The sequence below is a fragment of the Ruditapes philippinarum genome, unplaced genomic scaffold (genome assembly GCF_026571515.1).
Source record: "Ruditapes philippinarum isolate M1 unplaced genomic scaffold, ASM2657151v2 ctg123_1_1_1_1, whole genome shotgun sequence".
Taxonomy (NCBI): domain Eukaryota; kingdom Metazoa; phylum Mollusca; class Bivalvia; order Venerida; family Veneridae; genus Ruditapes; species Ruditapes philippinarum.
The window spans coordinates 16,195-38,973 of NW_026864861.1; the positions used below are offsets into that span (position 1 = coordinate 16,195).

The 22,779-nt window shown below is 31.5% G+C and overlaps 1 protein-coding gene across 1 annotated transcript in view; it reads right to left on the reverse strand.

The window, feature by feature from the left end:
• Positions 1-576: 576 nt before the first annotated feature.
• LOC132727059 (uncharacterized) overlaps positions 577-22,779 on the reverse strand; it is an 86,436-nt gene continuing 64,233 nt past the window's right edge. The window contains exons 8-22 of the mRNA XM_060712469.1: positions 21,578-21,628; positions 19,852-19,941; positions 19,198-19,262; positions 16,892-17,014; positions 14,692-14,833; positions 14,021-14,180; positions 12,262-12,443; positions 10,200-10,318; positions 7,852-8,001; positions 7,318-7,447; positions 6,518-6,640; positions 5,165-5,447; positions 2,639-2,734; positions 1,113-1,682; positions 577-929 (exon numbers count right to left, since the gene is read on the reverse strand). Coding sequence (XP_060568452.1) covers positions 577-929; positions 1,113-1,682; positions 2,639-2,734; positions 5,165-5,447; positions 6,518-6,640; positions 7,318-7,447; positions 7,852-8,001; positions 10,200-10,318; positions 12,262-12,443; positions 14,021-14,180; positions 14,692-14,833; positions 16,892-17,014; positions 19,198-19,262; positions 19,852-19,941; positions 21,578-21,628 — 2,637 coding nt within the window. The remainder of the gene's footprint in view (positions 930-1,112; positions 1,683-2,638; positions 2,735-5,164; positions 5,448-6,517; positions 6,641-7,317; positions 7,448-7,851; positions 8,002-10,199; positions 10,319-12,261; positions 12,444-14,020; positions 14,181-14,691; positions 14,834-16,891; positions 17,015-19,197; positions 19,263-19,851; positions 19,942-21,577; positions 21,629-22,779) is intronic.

Sequence of the window (22,779 nt, forward strand, 5' to 3'; positions counted from 1 at the left end):
TTCAAATGTTCAAATTTATAATTGAAGTAATCATTTTTCTTTATATTAAATCAGTAGGAATGACTGCAAATAAAATTACAGTTTTCAAGAATTATATTACAGTTATCAGATATAGGATTATTCTTCCTTGATATTCTCCGAAAGTAGGAAACGACTTTTGTCTCAAATAATGTATAAAGAAACACGTTGGTTTTTTTTTCTCTACTATTTAAAGCATAAAAGTCTACCTTGATAAGGTGACAAAAAATGAGCCACAGATTCAAACAAAACATTATTATGATTTAGCTGTCATGCTTTACACATTGTAAGCTTGTTAGACATAACTGTAAGGAAGGCATGCTATTAATTTACCTCCATGAAGTGTTATGGTTTACACACGTAATCAAAATACTTAGATTTATTCATAGACAAACAAAACATCAACATGCAATTACATTGCAAAAGAAAAAAAAAACAAATTTAAAAGAACATAGAAAAAAAACAATCTGACAAATAATTAGACATATAAAGGATTTCTGTATGTGAGACAAATGTTTTATTTAATTTTGGCAGGGAATATGATTATATTTTATTACATCAGACTAGAGTTTCTCGACTGTCTTTTAAGACGGAACCAATAGAAATCACACTAATTTTACGTTGTCTCCCTGCCGGGACCATATCCGGAGAAAACAACGTGGTCATTTCCTCTTGATTCGAATTCGAAGAAATTGTCTTTTCTCTGTGTACGTCAGCAAAGCACGTGACCTGATTCGGTGATTGTGATTGTTCAGCGACATTATTAATTGATTTATGGTCGTCTGCTTCTGCTACACAAATGCTTCTTACACTTCCGCCAGAATTTGTTCTAACTATGTCTGCTGGTTTACCGTCAACAGACGCCGCTTTATCTCCGTTCTGTTTGTCAACCTTGGATTTATCAGCCAACCCTGACACAGGCTTAGTACCATTTGATGCCGTCTTGTTCAAGTTCTTTTGTTTTGAAATATTATACTGTTGTCGAGCTCTATTTGTTTGAGACTTACCCTTTCCGCTGGATGATTTCAGATAAGGTGTGAAATCAGTAGTCTTTTCATTTTCTATTTTAAGCTTCAATCCCAGTTTATTTTTACTTTGTATACTAGCCTTGCTCTTGCCCGCAGATAACGGTTTAGCCAATGGTTTAACGGCTTTCATAGTGTACACACTAGGTGTTCTCGGTGCAGGAGCACTCGACGGTTTGATATTTGAGGATTTTATGTTCTCTTTACTATCTTTTTCTTTGGTATCTTCAAATGTCACTGTTTTAACAATCTGTTCTTTCTTATCTAGTTCATCGTCATCGTCTTCCAATAAATCGTTACAATCGAATGAGTCCTCTTCGCCAGAATCAGAAGATTCGGGAGAGAAACAATCTCTTGAGTAATTTTCCTTGTCATCTACTGAATCTATGATTATTGTAAACCCATTTGCAAACGCCTTCGTGTATTCATCGTTTCGTTTAAGAAGTGATGATCCACCTCCAATTTTCCCGCTTGTAGCTCTATATGACTTCTTCGTTCGTTTATGACGGCCGGATTTTGCACGAGCTGGTTGTGACTCTATGTCACCAAACATATCTGCGGTGTAGTTAATGCTATGGTCTAATTCTGTGGTAGGTTCAGTACTATCGCTACCCCCCGAGTCATCCTCCAATATACCTGCTACAAAATAATAGAATAAATTCAAATTAAACAAATTCACATATTTATAACTTGAAGTAATCAGAAAATAAACTTTTTCAAGAAATAGTAATGCTTTTGCAATTAAAGCCAATTATCAAATAATGATTACGTTCCGTTAGGTAAAGTTTCAATATTATGTTATTGATGTCAGTAAAATATATTCCCATTTTGTTTTATATAGTGAACAAGTTGTGATTTAAAATTTTCGGATAGTCCATTTAAAGGTCACACAAATAAGAACATCTAAACGATTACGCATTGCTGAAATGGTCTTTATAAAAAGATATACTGCAAATTCAAAAATGAAAAGCAAAAGTTTCCAACTTTTAATGTGACATTTTTCTCAATGAATGTTCCTCGCCCAATTATAATGTTTGCATTGTGACAGCATTTATAATTTGTTATTACACGTTGAAATGTAGAGTGACAGCAGCAGTGAGCTTAATGAATTATAACTCTTTACTGTGTTTCAAAGTGAAATAAATAATATCGTTGATAGTATTTGGTATTAGATATAACAGCAAACCATGTAAGGATGACATATACATTGTATAGTGTGTGATAAAAGATTCGATATTGCATTTATTTACAAAGTAGATAATAAAATGTTCTAGAATAAAATAATATTATTGATCATATAAATGTCTAAACTAAATCACTAAGAACTTTATCAACATTTTTTTTTTCAAATTAATATTTCATAGTATTATAAATGATTAATTTCTATTGTTTTTTTTATCAATATTTGAAATACTTATGGAGAATGTGACCATTGTTGACCCAATTTATTTTTAACACTGTCCTTAGCGGTACTGAACTCGTATCTAGATCAGGCAAATTAGAACAATAACTACACAAGTTGAATAATGTATTTGGTAGTTTATATGTGAAAACGTTATCAATCTGAAAACGACAAAATGTAAAATCTTACGAACCTAAATCAGCACTAATAAAGGATTCTTTACTATCTTTATTACTAAGTGAACGAACGGAACTTGACCCTGGACTTGTCACTTTGGTATCTCTCACACCTGAAAAAGGAAAGTAAATTCTTATGATTTCATTGAGCACTTTTTTAACACACATATCATGAAAAGGGTACAATTTTTTCTTTCAACTGTGAACCCCCCTGTCACATAATCCATTTTTATGCCCCCGCCATGTAATGGCCGGGGCATATAGTGTTACCCTGTTCCGTCATTCCGTCCTTCCGTCCTTCCATCCTTCCGTCCTTCCATCCTTCCGTCCTTCCGTCATTCTGTCATTCCGTCATCATCAGTTTCCGTTCATTATCTTAAGAACGGTTGCACACATTCAACTCAAATTTGACATATGGATATGTCATGAGAAAATACAGGTCAAGTTCGAATTTGGTCACGGTTCGATGATTTTTGGCAGAGTTATGCCCCTTTTACTTTGAAAATAATATGAAATTTCAGTTTCCGTTCATTATCTCCCCAACGGTACAACACATTCTACTCAAACTTGACATATGGATATGTCATGAGAAAATACAGGTCAAGTTCGAATTTGGTCATGGTTCGATGATTTTTGGCAGAGTTATGCCCCTTTTACTTTGAAAATAATATGAAATTTTCAGTTTCCGTTCATTATCTCCCCAACGGTACAACACATTCAACTCAAACTTGACATATGGATATGTCATGAGAAAATACAGGTCAAGTTCGAATTTGGTCATGGTTCGATGATTTTTGGCAGAGTTATGCCCCTTTCACTTTGAAATTAATATGAAATTTTCAGTTTCCCTTCATTATCTCCCCAAAGGTACAAAACATTCAACTCAAACTTGACATATGGATATGTCATGAGAAAATACAGGTCAAGTTCGAATTTGGTCATGGTTCGATGATTTTTGGCAGAGTTATGCCCCTTTTACTTTGAAAACAATATGAAATTTTCAGTTTCCGTTCATTATCTCCCCAAAGGTACAACACATTCAACTCAAACTTGACATATGGATGCGTCAAAGGAATGCGCAGGTCAAGTTCAAATTTGGTCATGGTTCAATGATTTTTGGCAGAGTTATGCCCCTTTCACTTTGAAAGTAATATGAAATTTTCAGTTTCCGTTTATTATCTCCCCAATGGTTCAACACATTTAACTCAAATTTGACATATGGATATGTTTTTGGAATGCCCAAGCCAAGTTCGAATTTGGTCATGGTTCAATGATTTTTGGCAGAGTAATGCCCCTTTCACTTTGAAAATAATATGAAATTTACAGTTTCTGTTCATTATCTACCCAACAGTGTTACATATTCAACTTAAATTTGACATATAGATATGTCAAAGGAATGGGCAGGTCAAGTTGGAATTTGGTCATGGTTTGAGGATTTTTTGGCAGAGTTATGTCCCTAATTAATTTTGAAAATAATATAGGTACATCTTAGGAATAAGCAGTTTAAGTTTGAATTTGGTCGTGGTTCAATGATTTTAGACAAACTTATCTTTCCTGAATGTTGGAAAAATTTTGAACTTTCAGTTTCAGCACTCATACTTTTAGCCATTATTTTGGCTACAAATATGCAATATGCTATTTTTAAAAGGTTAAGACTGTATAATTTCAGTGCCTTGAACATTGTATGAAAATGGTTTGTGTTAACCTTGAAAAGTTTTAAGGGCTTTGAACTTAAAATGAAAAAAATACTTAATGCACCATCTGAAATTTTGGCTGCATGCGGGGGCATCCGTGGCATGATGACACATTTCTAGTTTTTTATAACTCCTTAATGGCATGTTGATCATCAAGATATAACTCCAGAGCAACAATCTTCATTATTCAGAGTGGAAATAATATGAGAGATTTAAGTCCTTTATCTGTATGAAAGTTCCAAGTCTTTGCTTAAAATTAACAACAAATTACTGTACGTTCATAGAGTATTGCAACCTTGTAGTATGGTAATATCAATGGGATTAAACTCACTACAGTGTTTGGGCAATGCCTCTTAACGCTTGCAAATATATTGATCACAAAGTAGAAAATATCGCTTTTTCACCGATTCATACATTTTTCATTAATTATTGTAAATAAACCAATATTGTAAATAAACCAATTAAAACAGTTGAATTAGACGTCTTTAAGTACATTTTGGCGGGCGAAGAGGCAAGAGTTTAGTATTTCACCATTTAAGGGCCTTGCCAGGAATATTGTGCACCAAACATTTTATGGAGTCACACTTAAAGCAATGCTAAATATAACATTCTCATGTACAACGAAGGAAGATAATAGGCTTACCATTCTTTGAAAACATTTGAATATCTTAATAATATTTTTTTGAAAACATGTGATAAAAATAGTTACAAAGATCTTACGCAATTCATACGAGCCTAAAGATTCACTGGAAGATACCATGAAAATAGTTCCTAATTAAGGCACTATGATCTCTTAGATATTAGGTATTATTATTACTGATAGTTTACATGTTCGAGTTTTACATGTACCAGAATCAAAACTACTCGTACTACTGTCGCTTGTTTTCTTCGCCTGTGAGCTGGAACCAGGACTTTTAACTTCCGATGTTTTACTGGTTCCCTTCTCATTATTTCCCCCGCCATCTTTCTCGGGTTCTTCCTTTTTGAACTTGTCGCTTCGGCCACCCATTTTAGCAAGTATTTCGTTTTCCACTTCCACATGTTCGTCGGGCCAGTCCCGTTCAGAAAGCATCTTGTCATAGAACTCTTCGGCTTCATCTTTTAAGGAATTTGACTTTGATCTTTTGTTTAACTATAACACAAAAGTAATATGCATGTATATTAAATAAATAAGTATATTAAGAGATACGAACATGATAATAGAATGTTATATGTGTTACTAGGGTGCAAAATTTTCCTATACCCAATCTCCTATTTTTTCGACAGAGAAAATGAAAAAGATAAAATGAATTTTTAAAAACAACCCTTCCGTTCCATGAAATGATCATATTTCAAATTCAAAGTATTAGTAAAAAAATAGTTCAATAGAATTAAAATTTATTTTTCTTCCGATATCCCCCAAAAAAAGAAAGGGAGAAAAAAAGAAAGACAGGTGTTATTCTTGATATAGTGCAAAGAAAAAATTATTACATGCGACCCTTTTAAAATAATTCTGATCACAGAAACTTGAAATTCTATCAAAAAACCAATATTAATGATAATATCCAAAAATACCTCCTATATACTATAAATACTATACAGTATGGGGCCATATTTTGCATATTATCTTTTATATTAATAGAATTATAAGTTCCTGTGTTCTGATATACCAGAACGTCAGTTTAATAAATAGTGTGTACTAACAAAAGACATAGAGGATATTTGTTTAGTTCAGTGTAAGATCGGAATATATTTCACCGAGTGAGCACCAAAAGGTATATTTCACGAGTGGCGCAGCCACGAGTGAAATATGAACTTTTGGTGTTCACAAGGTGGAATATATTTTGATCTTACACTAAACTAAACAAATTTTCTTTTTATTATATGCAAAGAAACGTTTTAAAAAGACATTTAACCTAATACTGAATGAAAAGCGCGCCAAATAATAATACAACGTGACGTCATTTACGACGTCACGTCATTAAGTTGGTACCCGTTCTGTGCACGCTGGTATTTCAGTGAAACAACGTAAGGGGCTTAAATTCAAAACAGTGAAATTATCAAAGTGGTAATTTCACTGTTTCAAACAGTGAAATTACCAGTTTTTATATCACTGATATATTTCTATAAACCACCGAAAAGCATGTAATAAAAACTTCGTTTTTGTAACAGATATTAGAACACAAGTTAAATTGTGTAACGTGTTGATAGTAATGTACATACATCAGGACTTGATTCATAAGCTCCATTATCAGCTACATTGGGATCCTCGTCATTCTTAGTGTTTTTATTACTTCCCCTTCTCGTACTAAGCTTCCGTAAAAGAGATGATTCTGGATCCATTACCTGCAAACAAATCTATCATAATATTAAAAAAACTTAACTGATTAACATAATAATCTTGATAATTTTCATACCCTAACATTAAAGATATGACAAGTCTATTTGAAAATAAAGAGAAAAACGGAATTCCTTAAGAAGGCGCAAAACGGCAAAAATAGAAAATGTTGCAGGCTCGATTTGATTGTACCTATTCATGGACGGTACGGAAAAGTGAAAACAACCGTCATGCCACAAAGAACTGGCTTAAGTAGAATTCAACATTCGACATGAAATGTTAAAACTGTAAGTTCATACAGCAGATATCATGGAATCTGCAATGTGACAAATTAGTGACATTCCATGAAAAACAGCATAAGGTCCCTTTGTATGCATTTGCCATAAACGAAAAACAAAACAATGAGCGAAACAAAATCAAATTGAATCTTGAACAACACAGTTTCATTATGTATATTTTATCCAATGTGCTAAAGAAAAGTTAACCATAAACTAACAGTTTGCTGAGTTTCAATATCAAAATACTTAAACGGAGCAGTCAACATTAAAGTGACAATTCAGACTACTCAGAATTGTTTTATATTATTGGTATAAGATCTTGTGTCATCAATTTATCTTCGCTGTTAAATCTGGAAGCATATCACTTATAAATTCATCTACAAAAGAGTTATTTTTGCCAGACATACCTGTATGACAGTCTTAACAAGTTTAGGAGTTTCCGGAGGTGTATGTATTATGTTTGTTGCATTTATCTTTGACTGGTCTACAGAACATTGACTCTGTCGTTCAATTCTAGCGTTCATACGTAGCAGTTTCCTTCAATAGCAAAGAACAAGTGCGTATATATTCAAAACAATTCACTTGGGTTGTTGACATTCATGTTGATCGCCGTAAAGATGTTGCAGAATATTCATGTGTAAGTCAAATAACGACTATTTATCTCTGTGTACTAGTATTTGATGATGGTTTACATATAATATAAAATTCAGCACCAATAAACAATTACAAAACATTAACGAACTTTATCTAAATCTTGAGTTTAAAAATGACTTAACATGTGTTGTATGCAACTATATGAGAAGGAATTGTTATAAGTGTGTAGTATAATGGATATTATGTATAAGTATCATGCAGCAAAAATCACGGTAATAGTTTTCATTTTCTATAGAATCCAGTTTGACAACAAGAAAGTCCGCTGGACTTCAAATTCCATGACTTACTTCGCTCTTTTCTTTAGCAGTTTGTGAGCCTCTGGGTAATCTTTCATAGCATTCTCAAAATCAGTCTTTGAAAGTATGAATAAATTGGTAAAACCTTTACACCTAACATCAGCAGTACGTCTATTCCCCTCGGCAGCCATCGCAAGTAGACTGTAAAATAAAATTAATTTTTAGTACTTTTACAACAGTTCAAAGTAAGATTGTTTCAATGCACATGTTTTTAAAAGTGGCATTATGCTCATTTTTTTTGCTGTCAAGTTGGGCAGAATTAACTGTACGTTTGAAAGATTTACTATTAACATGGCGATTGACAAATTCCAGGAACTGATAATTAATTAAAAATCGTTTACGATAAAGTGACTAAAGACTGTACAAAATATAAAAATACTGCCCACTCTTTTTTATAAATTGTACATAACCGATGCATTCCGAAGGATATTTATAGAATTTATTTTTCGAGAGCCACGTACGTGGATTATTCCTTTTTATGTGAAGTAAAACTATGGAATTTAAAACAATTTTGGCCACATGGGAATTATTTTGTCTATAAATTAACCCTGTGTACTTGGATGGGCATGATGTCACTTTATTTTTGAAAGGTTTTTTTTTTATGTCCTTGCGCATCTTCATTGCTAATGTTATTATTTTCGTAAATATCCATCCATTTATTATAAAGTGGCGTTACTATTATGAATCAAAGGGCTGCATGCTCTGTGGTATTTTCTGATCTTTGCAATCTAAATCATAGTGTATATCTGTATGTTTTTTCCTGTATAAGTTTATTTTTATGCACTATAATTCATCTTGCAGGGCACCAGAGTTTAATACAACGGAATTTTGCATAACTAGAGTTGCATCAAATAATTATTTATGTTTATTTTTTATGACAGCCACACTTTATCCTTGCATATCGTGGCTACTTCCTTAACAAAGACACTTAATTTTTTTTTTTAAATGTTGCCTCGACTGGGATTTGAACCCCAGACCTCGCACACACTAAACGAACGCGTTACCACTGCACCACGGAGAAGTTATATGAATAAAGCCTGCATAAAATCAATTAATTCTAAAATTAGAATTTCCATTGCATTTCGGGTTTGTAATCCTTATTAATTTCGAGGTATTTTGTTCACGATACACCTGTTGTTTAAAATTGATGTAAATAATTTAGCGAAAATCTTCTCGCCAAAACAGCCCGACATGTAGAATCTATATATTCCGCTACTCGACAGTCAGATTTTTTTGTAGTATTCGGTAATCGACATCGTTAAAAATAGCATTTTTATTGATTAAAATCATATTCATCCGCTTAATTTATGATTGTCCATTTATTGACAATTCTATAAGACAACGCTACTTTTAAACTTTGAATGCGTTGTCATTTGATGGAAACTTGTAACAAAATAAGAAATATTTCTTTCTTTTAAATCGCTAGTTTTAAGCTGTTTTGAGAACTACTTGTTGTTAGGTTGTCGTTAACCCGCTGTGTCAGAGATTGAATGCCAGCTTTGTATTTCCTGATCTTCGATCAGAAAATACAATTCAATCAGAAAATATAAAAACCTCATTCAAATTTATATGTATCTATAGGGTTTACGATTGATCGTACTCGTAAGTTAAACTGCATTTCATCGAAGCCAATTCTTAGTACATGTTATTAATTACAGAACAAAAATGCATTAGACAAAAAGACTGATTAAAGTATACCTGTATTATTTATTAAGTATAATTGATGATACTATTTTCTGAGAAGATTTTCAAATTTGAACAATAATTGTCTGGAAATGTTAAAAAGAAAACTAGACTAGCTTTATATATTGACTTTAAAGTCCGAATCATTTCGTTTCATTTCTAAGTTATACTTATTTAATTTGTAATATCTAAATGTGTTAAAAACTATAGTATAAAACTTTTACATTACATGTTCAACTATATCATTGTAATTTAATATCGTTATTGTATTAACTTTAATAATAATAAAGTTACAATGATTTTATTTCATTAAACAGCACTTTTTCATTGAAAAATCGTGACTTGACATTTATATTATCTTTTAAAACTGCTCATGCAATCATGTAGTTTTTTATATTTAAACAAAGGACATTTGAGGTATAATGCATCCGATTCAGGCTATATGGTCGTATATAAAAGGCTTGTGGTTATATCTTGAGACAAGTTTTATATATGCATATAACCATATAAGCATATAACCGTTTACACTGGCCAATATAACGCCTAAGGTTTTACAGTTTATACATGTATATAACTCAAAACCGTGTTAATCTATCTGTTATAACGGTTGTGTTGTGTTTATATTATAGTGTAGTGTATATATGTATTGTATTTACCTTATCTCGCCGAACACGGACCCTTCCCTCAATGTTGCTAACACAAGTGAATTGTTGGGACCGCCAACGACCTCTACTATCCCTTGACTCACAATGTACATCTCCTTACCAATCTCGCCCTGTATAGAAAACATTGAGCCGCGTCACGACAAAACCAGCATAGTGCGTTTGCGACCAGCATGGAGACAGACCAGCCTGCGCATCCGCGCAGTCTGATCAGGATCCATGCTGTTCGCTATCAGTTTCTCTACTTGTAATAGGGTTGGTAAGCGAACAGCATGGATCCTGATCAGACTGCGCGGATGCGCAGGCTGGTCTGGATCCATGCTGGTCGCAAACCCATTATGTTGGTTTTGTCATGGCACGGCTCAAATCATTTAAGACAATAACAAATATATTTAAGTAAAACATTTATATTTTGTTGTTGGATTTTAAGTCAATTAATTTAAGTGATTTAGCACAATCAGTGTAGAAATCATATGGCGACGTTCCAGCTCAACTGGTGGAGAAAGGCCTCATGTGGGCCTCCGTACATTATAACGGGATCGAACGGACACCTAAGTAGAACAATCTTTGTTCCGTGAGCTAGTTTGATTCCTCCGTAACATGAAAGAATACAAAAACCCTGACGGGATTCGAACCAAAACCGGTGATAAGTAAGTAGTTTAAAGTTAACAACCTTTATAATTCGGCCACATACATACAATAAAAGTCCATTTAAAGCTTTGTTGAAAATAATTATAATTATCATATAATTGTGAATCGTTACTATATCAAGTTTACCAATCACATTATTTCAATATTATAAGACGTTTTGAAGTCAGTATTTGCTAAAAATCAATCCAAGAAAACCATTCAATTTCCCTTTCCATTAAAAACAATAAAATAAACAGTCAAAACATCTCCATTTAACTTGCGATGCAAAATAATGCAATGTTTAAAATATCTTAAGAAATCTGAAAATCACGTTTCCAAAGAAATACAATACTAATTTAAACATCATTCATCCTATATTTTCTGTAGAAAATAATGAATTGTCTTTTGTAGGGAAAAAACCTGTAATTTTATTTATTAAGAATATACCTACATGGAGCAGTGTATTTGATATATAATGGATGTATATCACGAAACCATATCATTATTGTAAAAGCCCCATTGTGTGTGGTTAAATCGGTTATTTACATGATTAATGCCCTTACTTTATCATAATTATAACGAAAAACGCCCCTTTTGTCCAGATTTCATTACAATATAGTCTGTATTCAAAGCAAATATATTGCCATTTGGTTCTTTGTCATTATTTTTTTTATAAATCACACATTCTTTCTGCTTTACTGATAATGATAATAATTTTCAAGCAAAAAAAAATAAAGTTATCATAACAATATAGATTGCAAACAAAATACGTTGTAAGAAAATCTTCTTCAACATGGCGAAAACAATGCAAAACAATGCCAATTTCAAACATGTGCCTTGGAGTATTAAAAGAGACGCTTAACTTTATCAACTTGATTGATTATAGTTTTTAAAAACACGTATCAAAATATTTAAACAAGCACATTAAATAGACTTAAAGTCACTTGAAAATTAGACAAAATGAACACTTCGTGTATAAATAAGACGAAATGAACATTTCGTTTATAAATAGGACGAAATGAACATTACGTTTATGAATTAGACGAATGAACATTTCGTTTATAAATTAGTCGAAATGAACATTACGTTTATAAATTAGACGAATGAACATTTCGTTTATAAATTAGACGAAATGAACATTATGTTTATAAATTAGACGAATGAACATTTCGTTTATAAATTAGACGAAATGAACATTACGTTTATAAATTAGACGAAATAAACATTATGTTTATAAATTAGACGAAATGAACATTATGTTTATAAATAAGACGAAATGAACATTTCGTTTATAAATTTGACGAAATGAACATTTCGTTTATAAATTAGACGAAATGAACATTTCGTTTATAAATAAGACGAAATGAACATTTCGTTTATAAATTAGACGAAATGAGCTTTCGTTTATAATGAGTCTGATACTAACCTTTTTACAGACATAGTCCCCAGGTAAATATAGCACCGGTTTGAGTTTCAAAACGAGGTCATACAGCAGAGTTTTATCACAATCGGAGAACAGCTTCACTTTACTCAAAGTGTTAAAATGTACATGTATTGCCAAATCTTTACGAAGCTTCATCGGCAAGGCGTCCATCATGGATCGTTCGTCTGCGAGTAAATAAAATTATGTCATCAAGAATATGAAAGAATAATTACATTTCTTATTTACGTACTTAAGTTTTATCATTAGAGTTTTTTTTTTAATATTCATTTAGGTTCTATTACGAAACAGGTTCTTGAACAATCTAAAAAAAAAAAACATCGTTCAAACAGACAAGAGTGCTTTACAAATGATTACATTCTAGGCAAGTTACCAGGAAAAATATTTTTTTTTCTTTTTAGTCTTATATTTACAGTCTTGCATGCAATAACATGCACCATTTTTTTATTTCTTCATTTTTCCTAGAAATGAAGGACAATTATTCCAGCGTTCACAGCGTTTCCGTTGTAATATTCCTATTGTTATTTTCATATGAATAGAAAAGGGATAAAATATGCAGAACAAGACAAGCCCTGTCATTATTTAACGCATATTTCAATGCAAATTCCTCTTGGCAATTTTTCCATCATTGGGTCTGTCAAACATTACGAATGTATGAGATTTTCGTGTTTATTTATCAATCCATCAATACAAACTTAACACTCTTTGCCATTTGAATAACAATCTATGCAAATCACTGGCTCTCCAGGGCTGGTTGTTTAAATATCAATCAATTATTGCATATTCTGTGTAATATTCCGTGGTCAAAGAAACTGTGACTTGGGTAAAGTTGTGAAATTGCGTATCTTTTAAGATTTTCTATGTTAATTATATATATATTGCTTATATAAATAATGTGTGAATGATATGATAAATATGTATAGCAAAGCTGTTTGCTTGTGTTTTGAACACAAATATCTACTTATTTAATATGCAGTATTTTCCAAACATCCTACACATCGTAACGGCAAGTAAAATTAAAACAATGCACTTAATTAAATGGTAAATTTCACATTGCATACAAAATAGAATGTGAAAATCAAAATTGTTTAATAAAATATTCTTTTAAGCATTTTTTTTAAAAAGAGAACATGCACTTTCAGCTTTGACAAACTTGATCAAAGGGATATTTTACTCACTTCCTTTATTACGAGTAACAATAGACTAGAAAGTTTTATAGGTCCATTGTTTTATGTTATTAGCGAAACGTATAGGTCCATTGTATTTATGTAATTTTACGTAACGTATAAGTCCATTGCTTCATGTTATTAACGTAACGTATAGGTCCATTGTATTTATGTAATTTTACGTAACGTATAAGTCCATTGCTTCATGTTATTAACGTAACGTATAGGTCCATTGTATTTATGTAATTTTACGTAACGTATAAGTCCATTGCTTCATGTTATTAACGTAACGTATAGGTCCATTGTTTTTATGTAATTTTACGTAACGTATAAGTCCATTGCTTCATGTTATTTACGTAACGTATAGGTCCATCGATTTATGTTATTTACGTAACGTAAAGGTCAATTGTTTTATTTTTTTACGTTACGTATAGGTCAATTGTTTTATGTTATTTACGTACATTGTCATACATGCTTTTAAGATTGTTATACAAAGGTAGTAAAGCTATCATTAGCTACTGGCCTTATAAAAATGTTGAAAGTTCATAAAGGAAACTACTCTATATACTTTAACCTACCTATTACTTTTTGTTGTTGCCAATTATATATAAACCAAGTCCGGACTCTGTCTTGTGTATCTTTTGGTACATTCATGTTTTTCACGTAATTTAGAGCCCCATCCATTCTGTGGTTATACGTCGTTTTTACCATGTTGGAAGCATCGAATATATCTCTGATCTTTAAAACAATAAAAATAAATATTTTGTTGTCAAAATACATTTGTATATTTTAAGAGGAAAATGTTAACATTCTGTACATCACAATCCATTAAACTACACTTGATAAACGTCGATAAAGAGAAAACAATTTTTACACTTACTTTATCATTATTTGTCGGTATTAACATTAATATTCACCTTTATGATGATGGAAGTTTTTAGATGTCAAATGATGAAGCACGGTCGAGACAAGGTAGGGTTCGTAACCAAAATGCAGTAAGGCCATATTTCATATTGTTTATTTTAGAAAAAAAAGTCATAGTGCAAATAGTTAGTGTATGGAACATGAAATGTCAATTATTTTGAATACAGTCATTTTGAATACGACATGTCTAAAAGGTTGCAACAAAAGATTTGGAGCGCACTCTTCTTTTTTTATTTCCAGGCTAACATTTATTTTCAAAAAAATGACTGATATGACAGGAACAGCAAAACAATCTTATAAAACAACAGAAAGTAAATATTTTTACCTGACCAATAAGTAAAGCAAATACGAATACTCCTGATACCCAGTAAACCGTCATAAACATGTACTCGTTTGAGTTCTGTGGTGTTGGATTGTTACCTATAGATGTCGCCGTTTTTGTTGCTAAATAAAAACACCGGATGTAGCTGAAATATGACATAAAAGATTTTTACAGGTATGCAAATTCTGCAGTGCATGACGTAAAATACAGACGAACATGAAATAATTGTTTAATTTGATTATTCAAAATTTTCAAAATATATTTTTTTTTGTTTTGGTTTGGTTTTACACAGAGACATTAAAGATTGTATATAGTGACACTCCAGCTTTACTAGTGGGTGAAACTAGCAAAGGTCCTTCCGGATTCGAACCCACAACAGTGACGTGTAAGCGGTTTGAAGTCAACGACCAAAACCATTCAGCAACGGACGCGCAAATCACAAATCTCACTATTCTGTTTAGTCTATTACATTTCGCTGCTTAAATAGTTAGGAATTCTCAATCGTTATCAATCTAAACCTATGTTTTCATATGGACACACGCATTCATTAGCTTTTGCGAACATTTCAAAATATGTACTGACTGAAAAGCAAACAGTGCAGACCATAATCAGATTATGCGGAAGCTCCGGTTGATCTTGGTCTGCACTAGTAGCAAGGGTAGGATCTATTTCCGACAACTGGCTAAAGGGTAATATTAAAAAGGACTCATGGCCGCTAAAAACGTTTAAACGGATAGAGCGATATTAATGTTGGTTTACAAAAGAATTAACAATTCGTACATATAATATCATCAATGAAATATCTAAGTACATTTATACACGAAAACGCCAATAACTATTTATTTAAATGGTATTCTTTTCTTAAACCAGAATATTCTATAATTATAAATTTCTCCATTCAGCGGAAATTACATTTCTGATGGGTTATCTGTTTGGTTTTCCGTTGAATGTGTAATGGTCATTAAATAAATATCTGGTGAATAAAATATTTGCAGATAAAATGGTAAATGGGAAGCATTTAGAAGCCAGATTATTTTTTTATGAATCACCGTCTGACAGAATGATTCATAAATTACGGATATTAATCATTTGATGCACAAATCACAAACTGATGTCTAGTAATTTTAGCTGGAAACAAACATTAACCATATTGCACTTTCTTGATGCCTTGCATGCAAAGCTATAAATACCATTCAAATGTTATTCTGCCAATATTGATTAAGTTAATTTTCTATTTGTAATTTAGTTTTCTGAAATGATTGAAAATCAGTTTGCTTAAAAAAATTTAACAGTAAAATAACTTTTCTGATGACAGAGTAATTACATTTTCAACAAGATGGCAATTTCATATTTTGGATAGGATCTAGTTTAGCGGATTCCAGAACTGTGTGCATGCTATTTTGCAAAGTTTTATGATTTTTGATTCTGTTTCTAAGTGTTTTTCTGAATTTTGTTGTAGTTTTGAATATTCAAATGCAGGGGTTGTGGGGCCAGCAGATCCAGCTTGTATTGTTTATCCCCCGGACTCCGCTAAACTAGATGTGTTCCATATTTTGGGACGGTAAATTTTGAAATATGTTAATCCTCCCGTAATAACGTTATCTATCTGCAGAGCACATTTTACAAATGAATTCAACACAGTATCAATTATAGATGGTATATTTATATGAAAATAATAATCATTGTGTACTTATAAATTTTTTTAAAAGTCAATTGTTGTTACTTTTAAAATGCATTTATAAGTGTATTCATTCTAGTTGTTAAATTTATTAAATTATATACAGCATTATTATATGTATAATGGCCTTTTTGGCCTCTCGTGCATTATTCTGACTACACATGAAAATGATTGCACTATTATTTGGAAACACATTCAGTGAATTACTGAATTCAAATCAAATAGGTCACCACTTTAGAAATTAAATACTATTTAAGGGTGTGACTGGTGACATGTCCAGGGTCTCAGTGCCTGAAAGGGCGGATGGACCTTCATTAAGCATAGACTATTTGACCTGACCTATTAGGTTAATTCCTTGCTTTTGGATGATTAAACATGTTTTTTACGCTACAAATATTGTAAATATTTAAAATATTTCATTCAATAAAATTTCAAACTGATACACAACTTGGTTAATATTTTATTTTCATTATGTAAAAAAACGACATTTGCCTGTGCATACAGAAATGAAAACATCTAACTTACGCATTTCCTTCTCCGTTATAAACCCATTCATTTATACCAATTCCTTCATATACCGACATAGCATAATACCCGCATGTTTCCACGTGAATCAGAAATAACATATATGTGAATGTTTTCATTATTCTGAAAATGAAAAAAAATTATTTTGTTAATATGTAGGTGATATATACAATTTCTAAAATATTGTTACGTTACAACGTGGCAATCATTATATTTTGACACTTTGAAATGCTTCCGATGAAAGTCAAAGTAAGCGATGAAAGTCAAAGTAAGCGTCAATATTATAAAGGAAAAAAGAAAATACTGCAAGTTGGTCACTTTCTGCACACCAAATTTAAAACGGCCGGAAGATTTACACACTATTTGACTGTTTGAGTAAGTTTTGAAATAAATAAATTTGAAGATTTTTCTTAGCGATCCTTTTTGTGATATTAGCAATACTATCTACATGTAAATGAGGTTTTGGTGATAAACTTAAGACATCAACGGAAAACCAAAAAGTTCACTAAATAAGATATTCTGAGGATATCAGAAAAGGGTTCAGTAAAATTATGTAAATATGTTCAAGAATATTCATTAGAAAATTTTAGGAAATTTTAAAAGCGGTATAAAACATTTTTAGTGAGGAAGCATGAAGTATCCCAAAAAACCAGTCTAGAAGGATAATTTCCGAAAACCCTTAAGATGATTCATGAAATAAGATGAGTACACGTTTCAAACTTCCTGGACATTACTTTACTAATATAAAAATTGCCAATGAGATTTAAAGGTTTCAGTTTGTAATTTTAAATGACCAATGAGATTTACATGGTATTCAGTTTTTCCTTTTACAATTGCAGGAAGTCAACTCGATGTGATGGAGTTTAGCTAAAAAAAAATATAAAAGAGTAATGAATGTAAGCTTTAAAACGAAATGTAAAGATAACAATTTCTTTTCAATACTTTGCATTACTTACATAATACCATTTTGGAATTATTTTGTGAGTCAAAATACCCAAAGAAATTCCGCGAATTTCTCCATGTGTAGAATATAAACCCCTCCCCACTTATGTTTTTCCCCCATGATACCTAATGATCGAATTAACTCGTTTAATGCAGGAAAATGCAATATTTGCAGCATTTGTGAAAGGTTAAACACTTTAAACTCCCACCACATTTTTTCTTCCAAGAAATATTTTATAATAATTAAATATTTTTTGTTTATGTTTGTCATCAATATTTGAAATGCTTATAGAAAATATGCCCATTGTAGACCAATCCAATTTAATAACTTGAACTAATGTTTCAACAAAACTGCATGCCAATATCTCAGAATTCCTTGATGTCAAAATAATCGCATGCCAATGCATCAGAATTTTTTGATGTCAAAATAATCCTCCAGGATTTCTTAAATGTAAAGAACGCTTAAAACTAGCTTCAAGAACGAAATCTAATACATTATGCTGACACTAAAAAACTTCTTGAATTCAGTGTGATTATGACAAGATATTGACAGCTTTAGATTAAATGTGATAAAATTTGCCTCGTGTGGCTGCTTTTCCGGGAACATTGCTGATTTAATCAAAGCATGGTGTAAAATTCATCGAGAAACTTTCTCTCTCAATATTGACTTCCAAAGCAAAAGTTCATTCTAAAGCTCTTATATTCACAATATTAACATTGAGTGATACAGACAGGAGCAGGAAAGAAACGTGTTGATATTTGGTAGAGAAAGCAGCAGAAGCAATTTTGTTAGAATGTAAGTGACGCTTCAATTCTTTCTGTTACATAAATCAATGACATCGCGAAAGAGTCACCATATTTTGACTTTTTTGGTTAGCCAATGAAATCATTGGTTTCAAAATGCTAAAGTATAACTACGTTGTTTTTTCCGTTAGTTAACTGCAGCGAAAATTTAATTTTCCGCTTGCATGCAAGCAACCGACATCTATTGTTATGATTGAAAAAGGCTGCAGCAAGCGCAAACTACTATAATGACGTCACACCCCAGTAAAAGACAGACAGACTAATGTTGTAATGTTTTGAAGGACTATCAACGACATCACCTTATCTTCTATACTTAAACCGTTGAACTTTATAAAGTTGTATAAACAGACACTGTCAGGCAGATCTTGCATTTTTCATACAATATTGTTGTTTCCGTAGCTTCCGAGAGATCAAGATGTTTTGGACATCATACTCTAGACTACCAGTTAAATACGATCACAGATTACAGACAGCATGTTGATTTGCAAAATAGAAAGTATATATCTCTGATGTAATAAGGAACAATACCTATAGTACTTTAAAGTAATATCATTACATACCTCACTGCATGTGCTGATCTAACCAAATGGTCACATCTCGAATAAAACTCCCAAAATGTCTGGATCTATAAAAAACACCATATTATAAAGATAAAATTGGCTACGTTCTTTAAAAGTTACCCAGATCAAATTGTGCTAGCTACAAGGAAAGTTGCTATAACGTATTGTCATTATTCATGTATTCGTACGGCTCACCTTGGCTATTAAAGTAGGATTATCATTTGCAGACGGCATCATTGCAATATACCTTCTTTGTAACAGGATTTATTGTAACAGTGTTTAATGTAACGGATTAAACACAGCTGTACAGTTTGCAAATTAATGCCATTCATGTTCGTATTATTGCTTTACAGATACGGAGAATCACATATAGAGGAGGGTTTCTTTCCGGTATTAAGTGAAAACATGCAAAATAATGGCTCTCATTTGAACGTTTTTATTAAAATCAACTGTTTCAACAAACAACTGGCCTACAACTATCATTGCTTTTTACTATCGTCTCTTTTTTATTCCCAAATTCAAAGACAAATTCTGATATGATAATATATGTAATAATATATAATCATACATTTTATAACTTGATTACAAAAACAAACTGAAATCATTGCGTGTTATAAAAAATATTTGATCTACTTTTGGTAAATATAAGCTTACCTTCATGACCCTTGGTAACCGGCACCAAGGGTTTACTTTCATCTCTATTAGATATAGAAGGTCCAATGGTAATAACGACAGACAATCAAACTGGTGATAGAAAAAAGATAAAATGAATTAAACACACAACTGAACAGCTGCCCAATGTAATTACCAGAACAAATGACAAATACTTGTACTCGTTAACATGAGTAATATGATTTGTATACAGACGCAATTTGTATTTTTTTCTTGAGAGCACAAATGATTGGACGGAACAGAAGGAGATGACAAACGTTGTTTCTTTAAGGAAAGATGCCATATTTATTGTGACTGAAATGGTAATAACATAATTGCAGACACTAAACTAAGTACAAAACAATTGATTTTTAATAGAGAGGTGCCATATTTATTATGCCTGAACATTTAATAACATTTATTGCAGAAACAATGCTCGAAAAGTAAAAGACTACTTTCAAGCACATTGTTATTTTGTTGGTTAAGTAACTTGAAATATTTTGTCGGGATCATCACAAAAAGCGGAAAGTTCTCTATGTAAAAAGTCCAGTATTACTTTGTACTATTGAAAAAGATGTCCCCTTTATATATAACTTAAAGATATATTATACTCAAATTTGATGTTTTGATTTTTCACAAAGTAGAAATATTATGTTTCAAAATGTAAAATTTAGTATACATACTATGCGGTCAAATATTTCCAAATTATTCATTGCAGGAATTTATTGAAATCTAGAAAAAATCTTAATTGAATAAGACAAAGCTATAACATTAAACAATATTCCATAAACGCTTTAAAATTAAATATATTTCTATAAAAGCCTCAACATTTAACTTACTTCTGATAAAGTATTATTTAGATAATAGCTTCGTAATAAAGTAAACGTTTTTAACAGTATTCTATTGATAAATTGTCTTGTATTTAATTACACCTTAGAGCCGGATTACTGTTGACTAGAATGGACGAGTAGAATATATATAATTATAGCCTCGACATTTCGTTAATTAATCTCCTATATACTATACATCTGATGTTAACTTTGGTCTGGTAAGGAAACCTGACCATATTTTTTTACGATTCTATTTTGCGGTATGATAAGCAAAACGGTATTTTTTGCGGTATAAGAAAACACAGAGCCCCCAAACTTTCTGTTCATGCAATTACGGTTGTACATTCACTCCTTTTATGGTCTTCATTCTTATTGTGTAAAATGAAGACTATTCCGAGACAAATGTTTTTGTTTCAAAAATTGGTTTAAAAATGATACGAAAGAACTTTATTACCAATCATAAACATAATTCCCGGAAAAAAGAAAACCCGTAAATATTGAACAGAGACCGTTAAAATTAAACCAGACATTGATCTACAAGCAAACAAAATAACAAAATATAATTCCGAAATATCCTAAGATAATGTCTAGATAAATAGATCACTAAGATACAATGGATGGCAATAAAAATGATGAAATTCTTGGCTTCACATTTGTTCTCCCAAAATTGAATTACATCTTGGCAATGATGGATTAAGGTTTCTATAATCAATCTTAGAGTATCCATTATTGAAAGGGAAACTTATAGGTAGCTTAACATAATCTTCAATGGAGTCTGTCAACCAATTTACGAATGAAAGACATACGATAATGGAGTAAGAGTGTTTACTAATGTAAGGATATTGAGTTGGGTCTTCCCGAAATTGTTTAACGATCTTTTTTAGTCATAACATACTTACTCTAAACATTTTCTTTGCCATGTAATTGGCTCTTGTTTTCGATCGATGCGTCTGTAAAAGAGAGAGGGGATAAAATTATGTTACATTTACAAACATTTTATTTGTTATTCGTTTAATTTGTTACTTGTTGTTGTTTTTGTTTGGTTTTTTATGTTTTTTTGTTTTTTTTTCGATTTTCAATTTATGAAATGACTACATCGTGAGTTTAGCCCTTCAACGGTTAAATTAATTAAACGTACCTTCAATAGTCCTTCAATATTTTGACCTCTCCATTTTCAACTTAAAAGGAAAGAATTTCTATTTCTCTAAAATCATACTTTTAAAAAGATTATGTGATCCAAGATCAACTTATTTCTACTGTAAATTCATGGACTTTTACATTAAGCATCTACTCTGTATTAAAAAGTAAACGCCTTGGCTGTTGCAGCCTTTCACCGTATATTGATATAAATAAATGTTTAAAGTATCTTTTCTGTACGAAATCTGCTGTGGTCATAGTATTATTTTTACAATAGCTTTAGCTCTTAGATTTGGTTCGCGATTGCTGATCATGATCATGCAACTACATAGTTAGGTAAAGAAGCAGACGCTTGTTTTGGTTGAGTCTATTATGTTTTGTTATGCATTAATTTTTTTCCAATGATTGATATTATCTTAAATGCTTCTGGGATTGTTGTTTTATCAATGCATTTGTAAATAAGATTGTTATATGTCTATTAACGGATTAATTTTAATGAACACGAAATTAGTTCACACCTTTATGTGTATTGATAACGTAATGGTTTAAGCCAATGAAAACATCAAGTACGCTATTTTAATGTCGCAAACGAATTAAGTTTTACATTTATTTCACTTTAAATAATTTGTATTTCGCTTGAACAATTATTGAGTGAAATAAAATAAACTAGAAATGTGTCATCATGCCACGGATGCCCCCGCATGCAGCCAAAATTTCAGATGGTGCATTAATTATTTTTTTCATTTTAAGTTCAAAGCCCTTAAAACTTTTCAATGTTAACACAAACCATTTTCATACAATGTTCAAGGCACTGAAATTATTCAGTCTAAACCTTTTAAAAATAGCATATTGCATATTTGTAGCCAAAATAATGGCTAAAAGTAAGAGTGCTGAAACTGAAAGTTCAAATTTTTTCCAACATTCAGGAAAGATAAGTTTGTCTTAAATCATTGAACTACAACCA